Source organism: Carassius gibelio, chromosome A5, assembly GCF_023724105.1.
Source record: "Carassius gibelio isolate Cgi1373 ecotype wild population from Czech Republic chromosome A5, carGib1.2-hapl.c, whole genome shotgun sequence".
NCBI lineage: Eukaryota > Metazoa > Chordata > Actinopteri > Cypriniformes > Cyprinidae > Carassius > Carassius gibelio.
In genome coordinates this window covers 15,747,839-15,768,454 of record NC_068375.1, presented here as the reverse complement: position 1 = coordinate 15,768,454, position 20,616 = coordinate 15,747,839, and the positions used below count along the sequence as shown (strand labels likewise).

Genomic DNA, 20,616 nt, shown 5'->3' with positions numbered 1-20,616 from the left:
GACACAATTAAAACAATTTGTTTTATTGCACTCTAGCAATAATTGTCAGTTATCTGTCAGTTCACCAATATAATCCAGTCATCAAGGTCCTTTGTTCACCCATGTTCATTGGTATGAAATAATTATAAAGGAAGTTGAAGGTCTCCAATTTTGTCTGTGTGTGTTTAATGTCCAATCAAATAATGACCATTAAACTATTCATCCATTGAGCAATTCAACAAGCAGTAACAGGCATTGAATACTGCATGGTTAATTGATTTATACTGCACTGTCCATTAATGTCACAATTTCTTGAAATAATCTCAAATTGTTGTATTGATTTGGAGACACTTAAGCTTTACAGTAATTCAAAATGGCCAAAAACGATCTAAAATGGCTTATCTTTCCTGGTCATTTTGGGTATTTTCTTTCCTGCACTTCACATATTGAATAGACCTTGTGTTCAAGTCTCAAAGATGTATAGCATACAATACTATTCAAACATATGTGGTCAGTAAGATGTTGTCTCTTATGCTCACTAGGGCTGCCTTTATTTGATTAAAATACAATAAAAAACGTTATATTTGATTTGTGAAATATGATTTCAGTTTTAAATAACTAGATCCTATTTTAATGCATTTTAAAATGTTGTTTATTCCTGTGATGACAAAGCTGAATTTTCAGCATCATTACTCCAGTCTTCAGGGTCCTTCTGAAATCATTGTAATATGCCAATTTGCTGCTCAAGAAACATTTCTTACTATTATCAAAACAGTGCTGCTGACGTGTTTTTATGGAAATGGTGCTAAGTTTTTTTTCCCGTAAAGATTCTTTGGTGAATAGAAAACTCAAAAGAACAGCATTTATTTGAAATAGTGGTGTCAAATCAGTTAATAATGATTAATCTCACCGAAAATAAAAGTTTTTGTTTACATAATATATGTGGGTGTACTGTATATATGTATATATATATATATATATATATATATATATATATATATATATATATATATATATATATATATATATATATATATATATATATGTATGTATGTATATATATATATATATATATATATGTATATATATATATATATATATGTGTATATACAGTACACAGACATATATTATGTAAACACAAACTTTTGTTATGGATGAGATTAATGGATTTGACACCACTAATTTGAAATAATCTTTTGTAACATTACAATCATCTTTAATGTCACTTTTGATCAGTTTTAATGAATATAACTATTAATGTCTTGAAAATATATTATCGATCACAAACTTTTGAATGGAAGTGCACATAAATACATGTATTTTTCAATGTAGATCTAGTTTGTCAGTAACAGTCATCATATATTCACCTTTATTGTTCACCAGGGTAAATTCATTTGTGTTGCAGCTTTGATACAATGTGCAATTTCTGTTGTGCCCACATGAGGGTGCAGACTCTATTTATAATAGTAACTGTTATTTATGATGGAGGGATTGCCTTTACTGATATTTCGTTTATACTTCTAATTAGTCCATGGTGCCATGGAGCTAATTTGATTTCTACCATGGTACATGAATGTTGCAATAAATTAGGGTATCGTGGTTCACATCAAAGTAGCATGGCATCACCATCTTATTCATATTATATTGTACTTGAAAATACATGGTACACCATGATACAGTGTCCAAAAAACATGGTAAAGGTACTTTTTGTTAGTGATATTGTATAAACTTCAAGCATCTAGAAAGTTTTAACAAAATGAAAGACTGAACTTAAATTAAATTAAGTATAATCTTAATTCAAGAATTCATTTAGAATTCATTCAGCTGATTAGGTCAACCAAATATTTCTCATAGGTTTTGCTTTTCTGCTCTTTCTAGGTCTCTTCATTGTTTGAGTCTCTTCCTGGCTAGTGAGGCTTTGGAGGACCGTCTCCGTGTGAAGCGCAGTTCTCTCATTACAGGTCATTGTACGCTCTCTGAATAGTGTCAGTGTATAGAAATGGACTTTTCCCCTTCCCTAAAGCATATCAGGTTACACCCAGTTCAGAAAATAAAAATGGGGTTATGGTTATCACAGTACACCCTGTCCCACAGTGGATATGAAGTCACTTCTTTTATAAACAAATTGTCAGTAGTGTTATTTATCTTAAAGTGATTGTTCTCCCAAAAGTGACAATTCTGTCATCGTTTGCTCACCATCATGTCACTGCAAACCTTAAGTGGAATATAAAATAAAAAAATTTGGAGTCAGAATCACAATGGACACTATTGAATTGTGTTGTATTAACTTTAAATCATAGAAAAACTGTAAGTCTTCCTATGCCTTTATTTTAGCAATGCTTCATCAAATAAAAGTTAAGCATCACATAATTTGTTACTGACAGTTTTCAAAGACAAATGTGCAATATAATATGTGGATGGTGCTTTGGGAACATTTTTATCGTGTTTTATCGGTTTCAGTCAGAAAATATCCTTTCACCTGTGGAGGGATGTGATTGGATGTTGACTTCCATAGTCAACAGCTCTTCAGGAGGAGTCTAAGCATAAATACTCTGACTCACCTGAACAAGTACAAATAAAAGCCACCAGTTCTTCCCCGGGTGAAACCACACTCAGGTGCTGCACTACATTTGGACACAATCCATGTAAGTATTAGATTTTTTATTCACAAATTCTTCTTGGTTTGCAACCAAATTACCATCTATTCTTTCTTTTATTTTTTTATTTTTTATTGAAGCCAACAAATTTGCAGGATCATTTTTCCAAATGTAATTCTTCACTGCAGTATAATATTAAATATCATTAAATAGTTCCTTAAACATTAGATATCTGTCTGATGAAGAGTGTGAAGGAGAGCTATTGGTTTTCTGTGTTTTCATAGTACTTTTCATATGGCATAAGGAAACAACAAGCTGAATTCAGACTAACAACCAATGAATATTTTGTTCACCAGCAGTGCGCATACTCTCTGGTCCTGCGAGCACCATGACCTCCAGCTTCTCTGTGCACAGCCACTCTCTGGGACGGCAGCCGTCTTTTTCAAGCATGTCTATGCGTGACTTTGGGGTTCGGGGACGCTCTAAAATCCCAGTGTCCCTCTCCTCAGCCAGTACTTTGTCTCTGTCTCGTTCCACTTCTCTGGGAAATGGCTTGAACATCCTAAGCAACCTCTCACTGAATGGTCTAGGAGTTGGTGCCAGTGGCAAGGAGACCATGCAAGGTCTAAATGACCGACTTGCCAGCTATCTGGGAAAGGTGCGTTCTCTGGAGAAGTCCAACGCTGACCTGGAGCTGAAGATTAAACAGCTGATGTTGGAGCGAGCACCCAAGGGTCACGACATCGAGGGACTGATGGCTCAAGCACATGCGATTGGACAAGAGGTTTGATGATCTAGTGGAACTAGGAGTTCTGTTTTTTTCTTTGGTTTAAGTTGCTTCATTGATAAGAAAGCAGAAGGAACGTTCAGTGATGTCATTGCATGAGATCCTTTATTAGTTAACATCACACTTCTGCTCTCCAGGTGAGGAAAAAGACATTGGAGAATGCTCGTATAATGCTGGAGATCGACAATGCCAAGCTTGCAGCAGATGACTTTAGGGTCAAGTGAGTTTTGCTTTTTTTGTTCCTTCCTTTAATCCCTGAGAAGATCCATTGGGAAATGTATTGTGCTATTTAGTACTAATTTCTAGGTTGAAAGGTTTATTGTATTATTTGCTCATAAACAGATGGGAGGCAGAAGCTACTCTTTGTCAGTCGGTTGAGAGAGACTGTCATGCTCTGAGACGAGCAAAATCTGATCATGATCAGATCATCGCAACCCTTCGAGGAGATCTGGACAGTCTGAAAGAGGAGCTCTATTTCCTCAAGAAGAATCATGATGAGGTTAAACGCATAACTGACACAAAAACATAACATTAATAATATTAATGTAAAAAATGATTGATATATTTTTTTTATAAAAATAACATTCATTATTCAGCTTGATCTCATTAATATTCATAGGTAAAGTTTGCACAACATACATTTTTGCATATTTATATAATAAATTTAATGAACTATATGGAAATATTAACTGCAACTAAAAAGTATTTACATATGCACAAATTTGGGAATCCTGTATATAATTTATATACATATGTCAGCGGCCGAATGGGTCTATAACATTTAACTTTTGTAGCCGACTACGCCACCTAGAGTCGAAACTAAGACCCCAGGAACCCAATATTAAAACACAGGTTCTTTATCGGAGGAGGGAACAGTGGAAACCAACACCCAGAAATGCACAGTAGAACAATTTATTACCATAAATTAGTTGCAAGAAAAACATCAAATTTATCAAACAACCAGCAAGTCCAAAGTCCAGATCTTCAGCTCGAGGGCAGGGTTTAACTCAGTCTCTACTAGACCTCAGTATTACAGCAGCTGTCCGTTAACACTCAGTCACACATAGAGATCAGTATCAGCCCGATGCTGGAAGACAAGAGGAAAAAACTGCCAGCATACAATGTCCAATTCACATCAACAGTTTAAAAAAACGTATTAAATACAACTAAAACTTCCTTAACAATATCGGCCGATTCAAGATGTCACTCAGGTACAATTATACACAACAGGATGGTTTTCGTCCGTTATGAGGCAATAAATTAAATTGGATAGGCGCACCGCAAGGTAGAAGTCAGAGCGTACTCACTGCATGACTGGACAGCAACCCTGCTATCCAGTCCAATGTGTTCACGGCAGAAGAACCACGTCGTTTTCTTATCGTCTCCCAAAACTCCCGGTAAGCCCTCGCAGCCGGCCCTCAGCCCGTCTCACACGCTGCTACTCCAACAGTGCTCCGTGAATCGTCAACGTTGTGGTCACTCATCTACCATGTGCTGCAGTCTCTCATTGCCATAGGCCGTCTCAACATGAGTGAAACACAAACACTCACGCTCTGATGCAGGCACAACGTGATTTCTCACTCACTGTGTTGACTTCAGTTACGAATACACAATGCTGCCACCACCCCGTCAGTCACTGTTACGTCCTTTTATAAGGGAACAAATCACCCGCTCCGCCCAGTATCCATCACTTATTAGTTCATTAATCTATCAGGAATAGAGGTGTGGCTATAGGGAACTGTTTTCCAAATACAAACACAGCAAATCCACACAGCAAATCCACACGAAAGAAAAACAATTCACTCCAAAGAAAAACACAGCAATTAAACGTGATCATGCATATATATAAAAAATACATTGTGCAACGCCTTTACTCCACAACACCCCCCCACAGTAAAATAAAAGCAGTCCCTGCCCAAAAGTTATTCAAATCACTCTCTATATCTCATAGGTCGCTGTCCGACATTTGTACGTGTAGATCGTCTAACCGTCTCATTCCCCAGATTTACAGGTTCTGAAGCAACCCAAACACTATATGGTACAGGGTCTTGAGCCGTGACTATAGGCGTGGTATTCACGGTACTAGGGGGTGCTAGAACTTCCCCTTCAGAGGCAGCACACAATTTAAGTGCATTACGGTGTAGAACCTTTTCCTTCCCTCCCTGTTCAGGTCTTACCCGATACACCAACCCAGTCTCTCCCAATGTTCCTATTACAATATGGGGCACTGGACTCCACCAACCACACAACTTTCCCCGACCTTGCCTATTTCGGTCCCTAACCCAGACTCGCTGACCATCTAACAAAGGTACATCCTTAGCCCCACGATCATAAATCTGTTTCATTTTCTCAGCAGCCTGATCCATGTTGTTCTTAGCTACGGTGTAAGCCCACTTTAACTTTTTATAATGATCCTGGACCCACCCTCCATGATCCCACTTCTGCTGATCAAACACTACACCCAACCCCAAATCTACCGGGATCCTCACTGTACGCCCAAACATCAGATATGCTGGAGCAAACCCTGTGGCGCTATGAATAGTGTTGTTGTAGGCTTGCATCAGCTCAGGGAGGAAATCAGGCCACCTATCCTGTTTCTCTTGTCCCAATGTACGGAGCATATTTAACAATGTCTGGTTAACACGTTCTACCCTACCATTTCCTGCAGGATGATAGGAAGTAGTTCGACTCTTCACGGTTCCATATAACAGACAAAACTCCTGAACCAACTCAGACTCAAAATTTGGTCCTCTATCTGAATGGAAACGCAAAGGGCAGCCAAAGGTCTGCACCACATGAGTCCAAAGGGCCCTCACAGTGGTTTGGGCAGTCTGATCTTTTGTTGGAATTGCCCATGCGTAGCGTGTAAACATATCTACCATAACTAATATATTTTGGTAGCTATCAGTAGGTCGTCCTAAGGACAAAAAGTCTAAAGCCACCACTTCTAATGGACAAGACACTGTGATGGGATTAAGGGGTGCTTTATGACTGTCCCTACCCTTCTGCAGGCTACAGGCGACGCACCCAGAATGGAACCCTCGCATCATCTCCTCCATCTTAGGCCAGTAAAAGTGGAGCCGCACTCTGGTCAGCGTACGTTCAACACCTGCATGGGCCAATGCTTCATGATATCGCCTCCACACCTCCTCTTGCTGGACAGCTGGACAAATAATCTGCAATCGACACTCCTGGGTATTTGGATCAATCATCTTTTTGTACAACACTCCATCATGGATTACAAGTCGTGCTACGTGGCGAAGCAACTGTTGTACCCTCAGAGGTAATGCTCTTCTCTCAAGGGTGGTTGGTACACTGGCAGACCTTACATGCCGCATAACCACCTGGAGTTCATCATCCCCTTGTTGTGCCTCTCGCCACTCATCGATCCCCAAAATACCAAGAGTGACAGCACCTCCATTGGCATCAATCTGTTGGACCTCTGCAAGCTGATTCTGCGCTGTTATGGACACAGGTAATCGGGACAAACTGTCTGCATTGTCATTTTCCCGCCCCGCCCGATATTTCACTACAAAATCATAACTGGCTAGTTGGGCCACCCAGCGTTGTTCCACGGCCCCGAGCTTAGCTGTTTGTAAGTGGGCCACAGGGTTGTTATCTGTAACTACTGTAAACTTTGATCCAGTCAAGTAGTCTTTAAATTTTTCTGTTACAGCCCACTTCAATGCTAGTAACTCTAGTTTAAAGGAACTATAATTTGAATCATTTCTCTCTGCAGGGTGAAGGCTTCGGCTAGCATAAGCAATCACATGCTCCCTTCCATCCTGCACTTGTGACAGAACAGCACCTAAGCCTTGGTGGCTGGCATCGGTGTACACAACAAACGGTAAAGCAAAGTCCGCATAGGCTAATACAGGGGCTTTTGTCAAACAAGACTTCAAGGTCTCAAATGCAGACTGACATGTAGTGGTCCACTCAATCTGACGTGTACCAGACTTTTTATCTACAGGAACGCCAACCAAGAGAGCATTTAGAGGTTGAGCGATTTTGGAAAAATTAGCAATAAAACGCCTGTAGTAGCCTGCAAGGCCCAAGAAGGCCCTTACCTCCCGAACTGTGGTAGGGGTAGGCCAACCTTGGACTGCTGCTGTCTTTCCAGGGTCAGGATGTACGCCAGCCTTGTCCACCACATGGCCGAGGAACTTCACCTGCTGTTGGAAGAGCTGGCACTTGTCAGATCTTAATTTTAACCCATAATGAGACAGCCGCTGGAATATCTGTTCAAGATGGCTAAGATGAGTAGAAAAGTCAGATGAGTACACAATAATGTCATCCAAGTACACCAGAGAAAAATCTATTAAATAGCCACTTAGGCAACGTTGCATTAACCGCTGAAATGTGGCAGGTCCATTACACAGACCAAAAGGCATGCGCCGAAATTCGTATAGCCCCAAAGGGGTGGCGAAGGCAGTCTTAGGACGATCTTCTGGGTCTACACCCACCTGCCAATACCCACTTGCTAGGTCCAGAGTACTGAACCACTCAGCCTTCTTCAAAGTGGTCAGAGTCTCCTCAATTCTGGGAAGAGGAAACGCATCTTTGTGGGTGACGGCGTTCAATTTCCTATAGTCCACACAGAATCTCCAACTCCCATCCTTTTTCTTCACCATCACCACTGGGGCTGCCCATGGACTAGCACTCTCAGAGATGACTCCCTTATTCAACATGTCAGCCAACAAGGCTTTCATTTCCTGATACATCATAGGAGGCAATGGTCGAAACCTCTCCCGAATGGGAGGCACATTTCCAGTGTGGATCCTATGCTGTACCACTTCTGTGTACCCCACATCCTCCTCACTCTCAGAGAAAACTTTAGACCATTTTCTCAAAAGTGTATCGAGGTCTTGGCACTGCCGTGTGGTCAAATCAGATCTTTGAGAAAATTGACCTATATCAGGGGAAACTACATCTTCTACGGGGAGGCTAGCTTCAGTAAGCCTCACCTCCACAATGCCTTCAGTATTCAAGGTTAATCCAAGATCCTTGCAGCCATGAATATCAGAGCTATTGATTTCATATAGCCGTCCAAGCTTCTGATATTTTCCTACAAAAACACTGTATGGATGTATATTACAGAGTCTCACAGGGATTCTACCACCCCTTACCATGGCAATTGTTCGTGCAGCAGCCACAGGTTGTTCAGACACAGGCTCCATAAGTCCACAGTAATCACGCTGTCGCAGACCCATTCGAGCACGTCCCCAAACCACAACTTCACTCCTTGGTGGAACACGTACACCTCGTCTGTTAGCCAACCACACATTGCCCAGTAACCCATCTTCGTGAGTGCATGCTGCAACACGCTGACAAACTGCCATAACCTGCTGCCATGCTTGTCGTTCTCTGGTACTCTGGAACAAAGATGAAGAATGCCCCTCATTCTGGAAAAGAGCACTCCAACATTGTGAAATTACGTTCATACCAATTATTAAAGGGTTTGTAGAAAATTCATCTTTTACAATGACAACACCCCGCTCTAAAACTTGGACTCCAGCAACATTAAAATCAAACGAAGCATATCCAATATAGGGGATTTCTAGGCCATTTGCAGCTCGTAAAATCAAAACAGGGGCTTGACCCAACTTATACTGAGGGAACTTCTCCTCAAACATACTCTGTTGCATCAGCGTAACTTGAGAGCCGGTGTCCAACAGTCCTGTACACTTAATGTTCTGAATCGTAACACTCACCATCGGACAACCACCAATGAAAGAAGAAATGGTCCTTGAATTTTCTGATACTCTTACTGGCCCCACCGCCTGGACCTCTGCAGCAGGGCAAATTAGTTTAAATTTCCATTAGGCAGCACACTTTCCTTACAATACCTTGCTATATGTCCTGACTGTTGACAGTGCCGACAGATCGGCCTCCCCTCTGCATCCCACATATTCAAAGAAGACTGCCCCCTTTGTCGCCTAGAAGAAACAGTTTGTGGCTGGAAAGGTACAGAATTAGGCTGTGCATGATTTAGTTGTGCCACTGGACTAGATGACTTCAACTCCTTCATCATTTCCTGTGTCAGTTCTCGCATCTGTCCCTTAACCTCCTCCAGAATTTCTCGCTTTAATTCAGCTTTCCAGTCAGTCTCCTGTAAGCGAGAATCAACCCTACCAGGCCCACTAATAGCAGCACAAGCAAGTTCATACCTTGGTTGACGGTATTCTGCTTCCAACAGTAAAGCCTCTTGATGCAAATCTGTGAATGTTCCTTCTGGGTTTCGGCGTGCATATGTTCTCAAAGCTCTCAGAAAAGGTCCATCCTCCAACCCCAGCAACAACTGCTCCTTCAGTTGATCTTCAACAAGGGCCCCTTCTGGACTACGTCGCTGCAACCTACAATAGAGTTCTCGTAATCGCAACACGAACATCTTAAAAGATTCATCTTGTCTCTGTCTGCAACTAAAAAAATGTGACCTAAGGACAGGAAGAGGTATTTCTCCAGCATACAAGGTGTCTAAATGCTCAAAAATCTTACTGGCCTTATCCCTATCTCCATCAGCCAAAACGCTTATTTCCCGTTTTGCATCACCACCCAGGGCACCCATTACAATTTTAACTTTCTTTGCTTCAGGTACTTCTTGTGCTTCTAAAAGCCCTTGCATTTGTTCTTTCCAATCTCCATACTTCAAATCACCATCAGCACCCGTAAACTTGGGCACCCAAGGGGCACCAGGAAACACTGGCATCATCATTATTATTTTTTTGTTTAGATATTCTATCAAGTGCTGTTCCACCGTTCCCGTATCCGAACCCTGCCGACTACGCCAAATTATGTCAGCGGCCGAATGGGTCTATAACATTTAACTTATCCTGCCGACTACGCCAAATTATGTCAGCGGCCGAATGGGTCTATAACATTTAACTTTTGTAGCCGACTACGCCACCTAGAGTCGAAACTAAGACCCCAGGAACCCAATATTAAAACACAGGTTCTTTATCGGAGGAGGGAACAGTGGAAACCAACACCCAGAAATGCACAGTAGAACAATTTATTACCATAAATTAGTTGCAAGAAAAACATCAAATTTATCAAACAACCAGCAAGTCCAAAGTCCAGATCTTCAGCTCGAGGGCAGGGTTTAACTCAGTCTCTACTAGACCTCAGTATTACAGCAGCTGTCCGTTAACACTCAGTCACACATAGAGATCAGTATCAGCCCGATGCTGGAAGACAAGAGGAAAAAACTGCCAGCATACAATGTCCAATTCACATCAACAGTTTAAAAAAACGTATTAAATACAACTAAAACTTCCTTAACAATATCGGCCGATTCAAGATGTCACTCAGGTACAATTATACACAACAGGATGGTTTTCGTCCGTTATGAGGCAATAAATTAAATTGGATAGGCGCACCGCAAGGTAGAAGTCAGAGCGTACTCACTGCATGACTGGACAGCAACCCTGCTATCCAGTCCAATGTGTTCACGGCAGAAGAACCACGTCGTTTTCTTATCGTCTCCCAAAACTCCCGGTAAGCCCTCGCAGCCGGCCCTCAGCCCGTCTCACACGCTGCTACTCCAACAGTGCTCCGTGAATCGTCAACGTTGTGGTCACTCGTCTACCATGTGCTGCAGTCTCTCATTGCCATAGGCCGTCTCAACATGAGTGAAACACAAACACTCACGCTCTGATGCAGGCACAACGTGATTTCTCACTCACTGTGTTGACTTCAGTTACGAATACACAATGCTGCCACCACCCCGTCAGTCACTGTTACGTCCTTTTATAAGGGAACAAATCACCCGCTCCGCCCAGTATCCATCACTTATTAGTTCATTAATCTATCAGGAATAGAGGTGTGGCTATAGGGAACTGTTTTCCAAATACAAACACAGCAAATCCACACAGCAAATCCACACGAAAGAAAAACAATTCACTCCAAAGAAAAACACAGCAATTAAACGTGATCATGCATATATATAAAAAATACATTGTGCAACGCCTTTACTCCACAACACCAATTATGTCAGCGGCCGAATGGGTCTATAACATTTAACTTTTGTAGCCGACTACGCCACCTAGAGTCGAAACTAAGACCCCAGGAACCCAATATTAAAACACAGGTTCTTTATCGGAGGAGGGAACAGTGGAAACCAACACCCAGAAATGCACAGTAGAACAATTTATTACCATAAATTAGTTGCAAGAAAAACATCAAATTTATCAAACAACCAGCAAGTCCAAAGTCCAGATCTTCAGCTCGAGGGCAGGGTTTAACTCAGTCTCTACTAGACCTCAGTATTACAGCAGCTGTCCGTTAACACTCAGTCACACATAGAGATCAGTATCAGCCCGATGCTGGAAGACAAGAGGAAAAAACTGCCAGCATACAATGTCCAATTCACATCAACAGTTTAAAAAAACGTATTAAATACAACTAAAACTTCCTTAACAATATCGGCCGATTCAAGATGTCACTCAGGTACAATTATACACAACAGGATGGTTTTCGTCCGTTATGAGGCAATAAATTAAATTGGATAGGCGCACCGCAAGGTAGAAGTCAGAGCGTACTCACTGCATGACTGGACAGCAACCCTGCTATCCAGTCCAATGTGTTCACGGCAGAAGAACCACGTCGTTTTCTTATCGTCTCCCAAAACTCCCGGTAAGCCCTCGCAGCCGGCCCTCAGCCCGTCTCACACGCTGCTACTCCAACAGTGCTCCGTGAATCGTCAACGTTGTGGTCACTCGTCTACCATGTGCTGCAGTCTCTCATTGCCATAGGCCGTCTCAACATGAGTGAAACACAAACACTCACGCTCTGATGCAGGCACAACGTGATTTCTCACTCACTGTGTTGACTTCAGTTACGAATACACAATGCTGCCACCACCCCGTCAGTCACTGTTACGTCCTTTTATAAGGGAACAAATCACCCGCTCCGCCCAGTATCCATCACTTATTAGTTCATTAATCTATCAGGAATAGAGGTGTGGCTATAGGGAACTGTTTTCCAAATACAAACACAGCAAATCCACACAGCAAATCCACACGAAAGAAAAACAATTCACTCCAAAGAAAAACACAGCAATTAAACGTGATCATGCATATATATAAAAAATACATTGTGCAACGCCTTTACTCCACAACACATATATGTTATATACAGGTCCTTTGAGTGCTGTACAATATAGAAACATCTTTTTCAAACAGTTTTCTTTAGAAAGGTTATGGTGAAATATGAAAATGAGTCATTATATAACTAAAGTTGATATCTTTTTATCACTTAATAAAGCAATATAAATTAGGTAATACTGTCAACAGGTATAACATTTTAGATATAAAATGTATAAAATCAGGCAAATGAGATGAAAAAAAAAACTGTAGTTTGGTCTAGATTTCTTGTTTAGTGTAGGAGAATTAAAAGTCATTTTGAGAAAATGAAATCTACAGATGCAAATAGATAAGTGCAATAAATAATAATAATAATAATAAATAAAAACACTGAAACATGTATTTTGGATTTGGATTTGTCTTTTCACTAGTCTACACATTTTTATTAAAAGCCTAATGTAAAAAATTGAGGAGTGAATGAAAAAACAATGTTTATGCCTGTCTTGCCTTAGAGAAAGATAACACAAATACACACTTTAAATAAAACACTATGCAAAAATATTGTTGCTCAATTTTAAATAATACACACACTGCCGATTTACTAAATACTAAAGGTTAGTATTTCTGACTATCATTAACTGAGTATCATTCAGCTAGTAGTATCATTTGATATTTTGCAATCTAATGCAATTCACACATTTTACGTGCTTTATTGTGGGTTTTGGTGAGATTGTAAATTATTGTCTCCATGAAGGAGAAGAACACAATGAAGTCCCGTCTAGCCAATGAGCAAGTGAATGTGGAGGTGGATGCAGCCCAGGGCCCAGACCTGGGAGCCATCATGGCAGAGCTAAGGGTGCAGTACGAAAGCATTGCACGCAAGAATAAAGAGGACACTGAAATGTGGTACCTGAAGAAGGTCAGAGTACAATCCAACACAGACTCCACTGCCAACATCAAGCTATTTATAGACTGATGATTTCACTGCAAACACAGGTGTGTTTGAACTAATATGTGCACTGTGTGATGTGTGTCTATGTGACAGCTGGAGACTTTGCAGTCGGAGGTAAAGGAGAGTAACGAGGCTTTGAGATGTGCTCAGAGTGAACTCAATGAAAGACGACGCTTTCTGCAGGCGTTAGAGGTAGAACTGGACAATCTGCGCAAACAGGTGAAAGACGAATGAACGTTTATCCTAGAGATCGTTTGTCTATGAAATGTCCACTAGATGTGTCTTCTGAACTTTTCCAATTGTTTTGATTGTAACGAACATGCTGAAAAAATAGAAAATTATAATAAAAAAATATTTTCACTGTAGTAGAAATCAGAACAGAGTCCAATCAACAAATGAGATTAAAAAAAAAAAAAAAAAAACGGACAAATTTAGATCTTTCACAAACTTTCTATCTAAACTTGAACTGAGCTTACATGTTGAAATTCTACTGTATTTCTGTTGCATGTTCATGAAGTATGACAGGGATTTCCGACGTTATGATGCCAAGGAACCAAAAATATGATTATCACCTTCCTAAAATAAGAAAGCTTTTTTTGTATGTTATTGTTAATACTTTTAATTGACAAAAATGTAAACTATTATGGATGATATTCATGTTAAATAATGAGATCATTGACTTGATACTAAACCAAATTTTAAAAATATTATCTGGAAATTATTTTTATTATTATTATTTTAGATTTACAGTGCAACTGCATCTGATATTAACACTTTACACAAGTCTTTATGCACGAGTAAGATAGATAAATAATAATAATAATAATAATAATAATTATTATTATTATTATTATTATATATATATCACATATTTAAATATATTAAATATTCATAGACTCTTTATAGATCCTCAAATGCTGCACCCCAGTTTGAAAATTATACATCTCATATGTTCTTCTGATGCACCAGACTTTCATTGTGCAGTGTCTTGCCTTTAAAATGTTCTAAAGTATTTTTGGGAGGTTTATGTACAAGATAATAAAGGCAAATTGCTTGCCTACTTTTCTTTACTACGTGAGAAAAAGTTCCTTTTCAAAATGTCTTCTAGAGGGGACAAGATTTAATTGCTTGAAGTCAAGAGCGAATGGAAAAAAAATTCTCTTTCCAACCTTCTTATGATCATTTGCTTATGTTAATATACTCATTTGTAAATCTGTTTGGATAAACATTCTTCAGACAAATAAATGCTCTATCATGTGGTTAAAGGTCAATTAATATGTCAGTGAGCTGTTTGAAGCATCATATTCGTGCAGAGTTTTTCTTTTTACCTTTTTTTTTTAAACCTAATTTAGCCTATAGTTTGTCGACAAATATCCAGAGAGCGTGTCAAGGTTAGCTCTTCAGCACAGAAAACCACAATCCTCTCCATCTGCTGTTCATCCTCATGCAAACAACAACCATATATGTTTACTCCTGTATTAAAAAAAACACTTTGTAATACATGTGACGACAGTCTAAAAACACATTGGATCCTCATGGCCTTTTCAAAGACTTTTCAGCAAGTTGTTCAGCTACTAGTTCACACATACTGGATTTAGATCAGATTTATGGAAGTTCATTCTTCCTTCTCTAATTTTGGATTTAAACTAATCATACTACAGTCCTACATACAGTATTTTGGGCTCTCATTGAAAATGTTAATGTTATGATTGACCTCAGGTTGGTGTTCTGGAGGGGAACCTCGGAGAGACAAATCAGAAGTACACGCTTGAGATCGAGCATCTTCAGGGCACACTCACACAGCTGGAGGACGAACTCTCACAACTGCGCCTGGATATGCAGAGAATCAAAACTGATTACGAGCAGTTACTGCGGATCAAACAGAATCTGGAGTTGGAGATCGCCACCTACCGGAGGCTGCTGGATGGAGAGGAAGTGTAAGAACTGAGAGAGGTTTTTCAAAGCCGAACAATGCTTTTTGATATGTTTTTTGTTTATATATGGAAGTTCCTTAAGTGAAGTGACGTGACATTTAGCCAAGTATGGCAACCCATACTCAGAATTTGTTCTCTGCATTTAACGAATCCAAAGTGCACACACACAGAGCAGTGAACACACACCTGAAGCAGTGGGCAGCCATTTATGCTGCGGTGCCCAGGGAGCAGTTGGGGGTTCAGTGCCTTGCTCAAGGGCACCTCAGTCATGGTATTGCCGGCCCAAGATTCGAACCCGCTACCCTAGGGTTTGGAGTGAAACTCTCTAACCACTAGGCCATGACTTTCCCAAGTATACACAGTGTTCACAGATAATGCTGATAGGAAATGCAGATAATGCTGAAGGAAACGTCTCTGATGACATTTGTTTCCTTTTTGTTTTTCAGGATAAAAGAAACACCCACTCTTAAAAGTAAGTCTGTTTTGAATGGATAGCTCTATTGTAGAACTAAAGATGTATTCAGTTTCTTGAATACATTAAAATGCTATTTAATATCGATACTAATAGGGGAGACTAGGGTCTATTTGCATAAAATGCTGGTTTCTTTAGCAGGGAATTTGTATGTTACTTTCAAACATCTAGTACAAAATCATCTTAAACTGGGATGTCCTATTATTAAAACTAAAATTACTTTATAATCATATTTTTGTGACAGATTATAAATAAGCGAACACAATAAAACACTGGCATATATTCAGGAAAGCGTCACCATGCAATCGTAACTAAACATCCAAATGAGACAAGTTACTTATCGAATGGTCTCTACTGTTGCATTTAACATGCTTAAGGGGAAACTCCTGTTTACTCTGATACTGAAGCCTGATTTTTTTCATGTTCAACCTGCCAAAAGGGGAGGAGCCAACTGCTATACAATTCGACTTAGAGTGCCATTTGTCAGAATTTTTCTCCTTCAGTGACAAAGATAATTTCCTCACTGGACTCTGAAGACTGGAGAGGAAGAGCCCCTAGCAGTGGAAGATCACTGAACAAGCCTTCCACTGCTGGCTTGCACAGCATTTCCAGGCGGGGAAATGCTACCCGTTTCCCAAGCACCAAGGAGTGACACTGAATCCTGAACCTCAAAAGCCGTTCTGGCCGTTCAGTATACAGAGAGGAAAGGGTCAGGTCCTTCCGAGGGTGGAATTTCCTCAAAGAATGCTCAAGTCTTCTCTCAATTCCCCTGCCTAGTGGGTGATAGAAGCTCTGTTTGCAATGGGACCTTCCCTTCAGGGCTGGCCCAACAAAATTACTGCAGTTATTTGGATGCATCCAACATCCAATTTGGGGACCACCATATGGATCCTAGTCAAACCTGAAGCAACACTTGCACATCAACTGCCTTGAGATGATGGCACTCTGGAGGAATCAGACGTGGTTTTCAGAGTTGATTCAGCTGTTATCTGCGGCCCCTTGGCTGATACCACTGAGGACAGATCACAAAAAGCATGATTTGTCATCCCTGGCTACGAGCTGTGGAGCTTTCATGTTTGGCCACTTGACGGGAACCTTTACAGCTCCCCGCGAGTGTAAGTAATAAAATTTTGGATGCTAGTGCCCTATCTATAAAACACCTTTACACCCTTAAATGGTGGGTCTTTTCTAACCTGTGTACAGTCCCATCCTCTTGTGATGTGTGAACCTTTCTGCAAGAGCTGCTAGACATGGGGCACACCCCTTCCATGCTCAAAGTATATGTGGCAGCCATCATTGCAAATCATGCTTTCGTGGCAGGCCAGTCAGTCTACAAAAATTACCTCGTCGTTAAGTTTCTGAGGGGAGCTCAGAAACTGAATACGCCTCTTTCTCATGCTGTACCGAACTGGTACTTATCCATAGTCCTCAGGGCCCTGCAGGGAACTCCCTTTGAGCTGCTCCAGTCACCTGACTTGCGGCACCTATTGCTCAAGACCATCCTACTTTTTGCGCTAGAGTCGATCAAGCAAGTAGGGCCCAGTCCACCAGACGGATGGCCTCCTCACAGGCATGGTTTAGCATGATTTCTATGTATGATATCTCTGAGGCCATTGGAGGGTCATCGTCATTAACCTTTACTAAGTTTTACAACTTAGACGTCCCTACACTCGAGGCACATGACTGCTTAATTCACCTAATCCTCTCTTTGAGTGGAAGGGTTCTGCTATGTAGTCCCCATCCAAATGGCTTGGGTCTCATAATTAACTTATGGTTTTAGAAGCCCTCATTACGGGTGCTCTGACTTAGTTCTGCATTTGCTTATAGTTTGACGCTATTGAATGCATTCTCCATAAGCGTATTAAATGCAACGGGAGAAATTGTTCAATAGGGAGCGCTTTTAGCTAGTTGAGGCACCATTTATTCGAGCAGTTACACAAACATAAACAAATCAGGAATCAATTCCAGCGTAAACAAGAGTTTCCCCCTTAGCATGTTATTACACAATGCTCAATCCCTTATCTCAGGGTACAGAGATTATGTTAGAAACTGGAGCATTTTTCCATGTGTTATATGTGTAAATACAATAGTAAAATTTTTATTAGTAACTTATTTTGACCAAAACGATGGTTTAAGATATAGTACATTACATTTAGTTGTGTAAATTATGTACATTATTGTTGCTCCTCTATGCCCCGCCTTTCTGAAGCGCATTGGTTTTTAAAAGCTCATTATTTTGAAAAGCAAGGTGTTCTCTGATTGGCCAGCTATCCAGTGCATTGTGATTGACTGAATGCCACATGTGCTGCCCTAAACTGTTTAAAACTTGTGTTTGAATCATCAGTGGCAAATTCTTTAAATATGTAAATGTACTTACAGGCTGTGAATTACAATCGTCAGACTGTCCTTGCAAAGTTGGAATTGCCCCACTTTATAGAAACAGACTTTGTGCACAGAAGCATTGCAGGCTACTGGTTCAGGAAACAGTCTGTGTGCTCCGTAAAATGTGCTGCACACATCTGAATATTTGGGTTGAAATGTTCTGGAACAGTGTTGTAAATACAACTTAACCACTGATTTCTAGCTGTGTCCTCTTTTGGAAGACCAAACAAAGAATCAAAGTTATGCCTTCTTTCGTTTCGTGAACATTTGAGCGGAGTTATGCAAATCTTCCCATACAGTGATGTAGACATGTGGGGACGTGTTACAATGGGCAGTTTTAGGAGGGCGCAGTTGACTCTTAACTTTTTTTTTAAAGAATATCTCTTTGGATTTCAGACTTTAGTCTTTGCAACTTTACAGATCATTTTTATGCACCAAGGGCTGGTAACACTTCAAAGAGAAAGGAAAAACTGAAATCGCAACATATGACCCCTTTAAGTTTGCTTATATTGTAGTTGTCAACAGATGTTTGATAGTGTATCTCTGCACAATAAATTAGTTATAGTGAAGTGATCTGCCTAAAAAGAGCATTTGAGTTACCTACAGTAGCATAATACTACATTTGAAGCACTGAACTTGAATAAATTCTCTATTTTAATTCAATTGCTCATAGTTTTAGCATTGTCTTTCTGCCTTTTGTAGAAGAGCCTGAAGTGAGAACAAGGAAGATTGTGAAGGTGGTCACCCAGACAATGGTAAATGGAAAGGTGGTGGATGAGTCCAGCGAAGTTGAACAGATTGAAGAACGAAAAAAGTGAGTCTTGCTCACAAGTGTCACCTAGATTCTTGTGCTTTACCAGTGGATACTCTTTACACAAGATATCACAAGGCTATTCTCAGGGATTTGTTCATCACTCCACCAAAAAAAAAATCATAAATAAATAAAAACCTGAATAAACATACAGATATTATAAAGTAGTGATGTGTCAGCTGTCTTTATTTTTTCTACAAACTCTTTTTCATCAAGGTAGAGATTGCAATAATTTATATGACTATAAGCTACAAGACATACTTCTTCGCATTCTCTTATAATCATTTTAATGTCTTGCATTTCTTTTCACTGATGTTATTTCTTCTTCACTTTCTTTAGGTCTGATTCTGTAAGGCGAGTCGCAGTAGAGCGGGTCATTTAAAAGTAGCACAGACCGAAAGTCACACAGTGAAACTGAATACATATGATACTAGTTGATTTCCTGAATGAATACTACTAGTTTTAGAGACAGTGGTAGAAAAATGATATGTAGCTGTGGATGGGGATTTGAACCTGTCTGTTCACAGTGTGAGAAACCGAGCTAAAGGATGAAATCAAGACAGCCTCACTTTGATAATGATGACCGAAAAAGCCCTGACACCAAACCTCTGTAGTGTCAAATGTCTTGCTTTTGTGAGGCTTTTTGGGTGAAACAACTATTATAGTCCCAGCCCATCATAGTCCTTGTAAATAAGAGTCTTTACTTTGGTTTGCTCCACTATCATTGCCAGATATAAAATAATTAAATTCTGGCAATCTTACACAGGTCAAATTCATATTTCTATTACTTGAAAATCTGATTTTATTATTCATTTTCAGTGCTGAAGTAACATTATGCTATATCCAAAATACTCAATGAAAAGTCTGTATAATTTTTATTTGTAGAATTTAATCTACTATCCATAAATATATAGGCAGTTAGCTCATATAATGAAAATGTAACACTTATGTTAGGACAGGAAGCCCCGACCAGTTATGCAATTTTTACAGGGCTCATAATTCACAACACTTTGACATTTCTTTTTGTCATATTTTTTTTATGTTTATGGATGTGGAGTGCACATCTGGCAAATTAAGTTGTGTGAACTGCTCAGAGTGACAGCTCGGCTCTAGCACCTGGTGTATATTATCTCATATTGTGCAGATGAGTAAAAATACTGATACATAAAATGAAGCTTCTACAATAAACTTTAGACTGTCAGCTATCAGCCTCAGACTCTTATTTGGTTTCTGTTATTCATGAGTGACTTATAAAACATCAGATTATGTTTTTTCTGCTTTACCATTGTTTATGAACCACAGACATTATTATTGTTACAAATGCCATTACAAGCTGCTGCCTGTTGGGCTATATTACTGACAATAAAAGTGACATGGCTTTCTACTACTGCCTTTGGCAAATGAAGAGGGTTTCTGTGCAGCTGCTAGGGTGTATTCCATCACGATCCTTCCGGTGATTAGAAATTTCTCAAAACGACTTGTTTTTTACAGCCCACTTCCCCTCCACAGGTGGCCATAACAATCTCGAATACTGCTGTACTCTAAATGTATGATTTACTTAACAGACAATTATCAATATAGATAGATAGATAGATAGATAGATAGATAGATAGATAGATAGA

The 20,616-nt window shown here is 39.9% G+C and overlaps 1 protein-coding gene across 2 annotated transcripts; it reads left to right on the top strand.

Moving 5' to 3' along the window:
* Positions 1-2,486: 2,486 nt before the first annotated feature.
* On the top strand, positions 2,487-20,189 carry LOC127997189 (keratin, type I cytoskeletal 18). Of its 2 annotated transcripts, none has more exons than XM_052592005.1 (10): positions 2,487-2,624; positions 2,933-3,360; positions 3,501-3,583; positions 3,706-3,862; positions 13,198-13,362; positions 13,489-13,614; positions 15,115-15,332; positions 15,776-15,801; positions 18,886-18,997; positions 19,334-20,189. In XM_052592005.1, the coding sequence occupies exons 2-10, from the start codon at positions 2,965-2,967 to the stop codon at positions 19,374-19,376; spliced, it is 1,326 nt and encodes a 441-aa protein (XP_052447965.1). In that variant the 5' UTR covers positions 2,487-2,624; positions 2,933-2,964; the 3' UTR covers positions 19,377-20,189. The 2 variants fall into 2 exon arrangements, with proteins under 2 accessions (XP_052447965.1, XP_052447966.1); XM_052592006.1 differs by having other exon boundaries at positions 2,528-2,624; positions 2,936-3,360.
* The last annotated feature ends 427 nt before the right edge of the window (positions 20,190-20,616 follow it).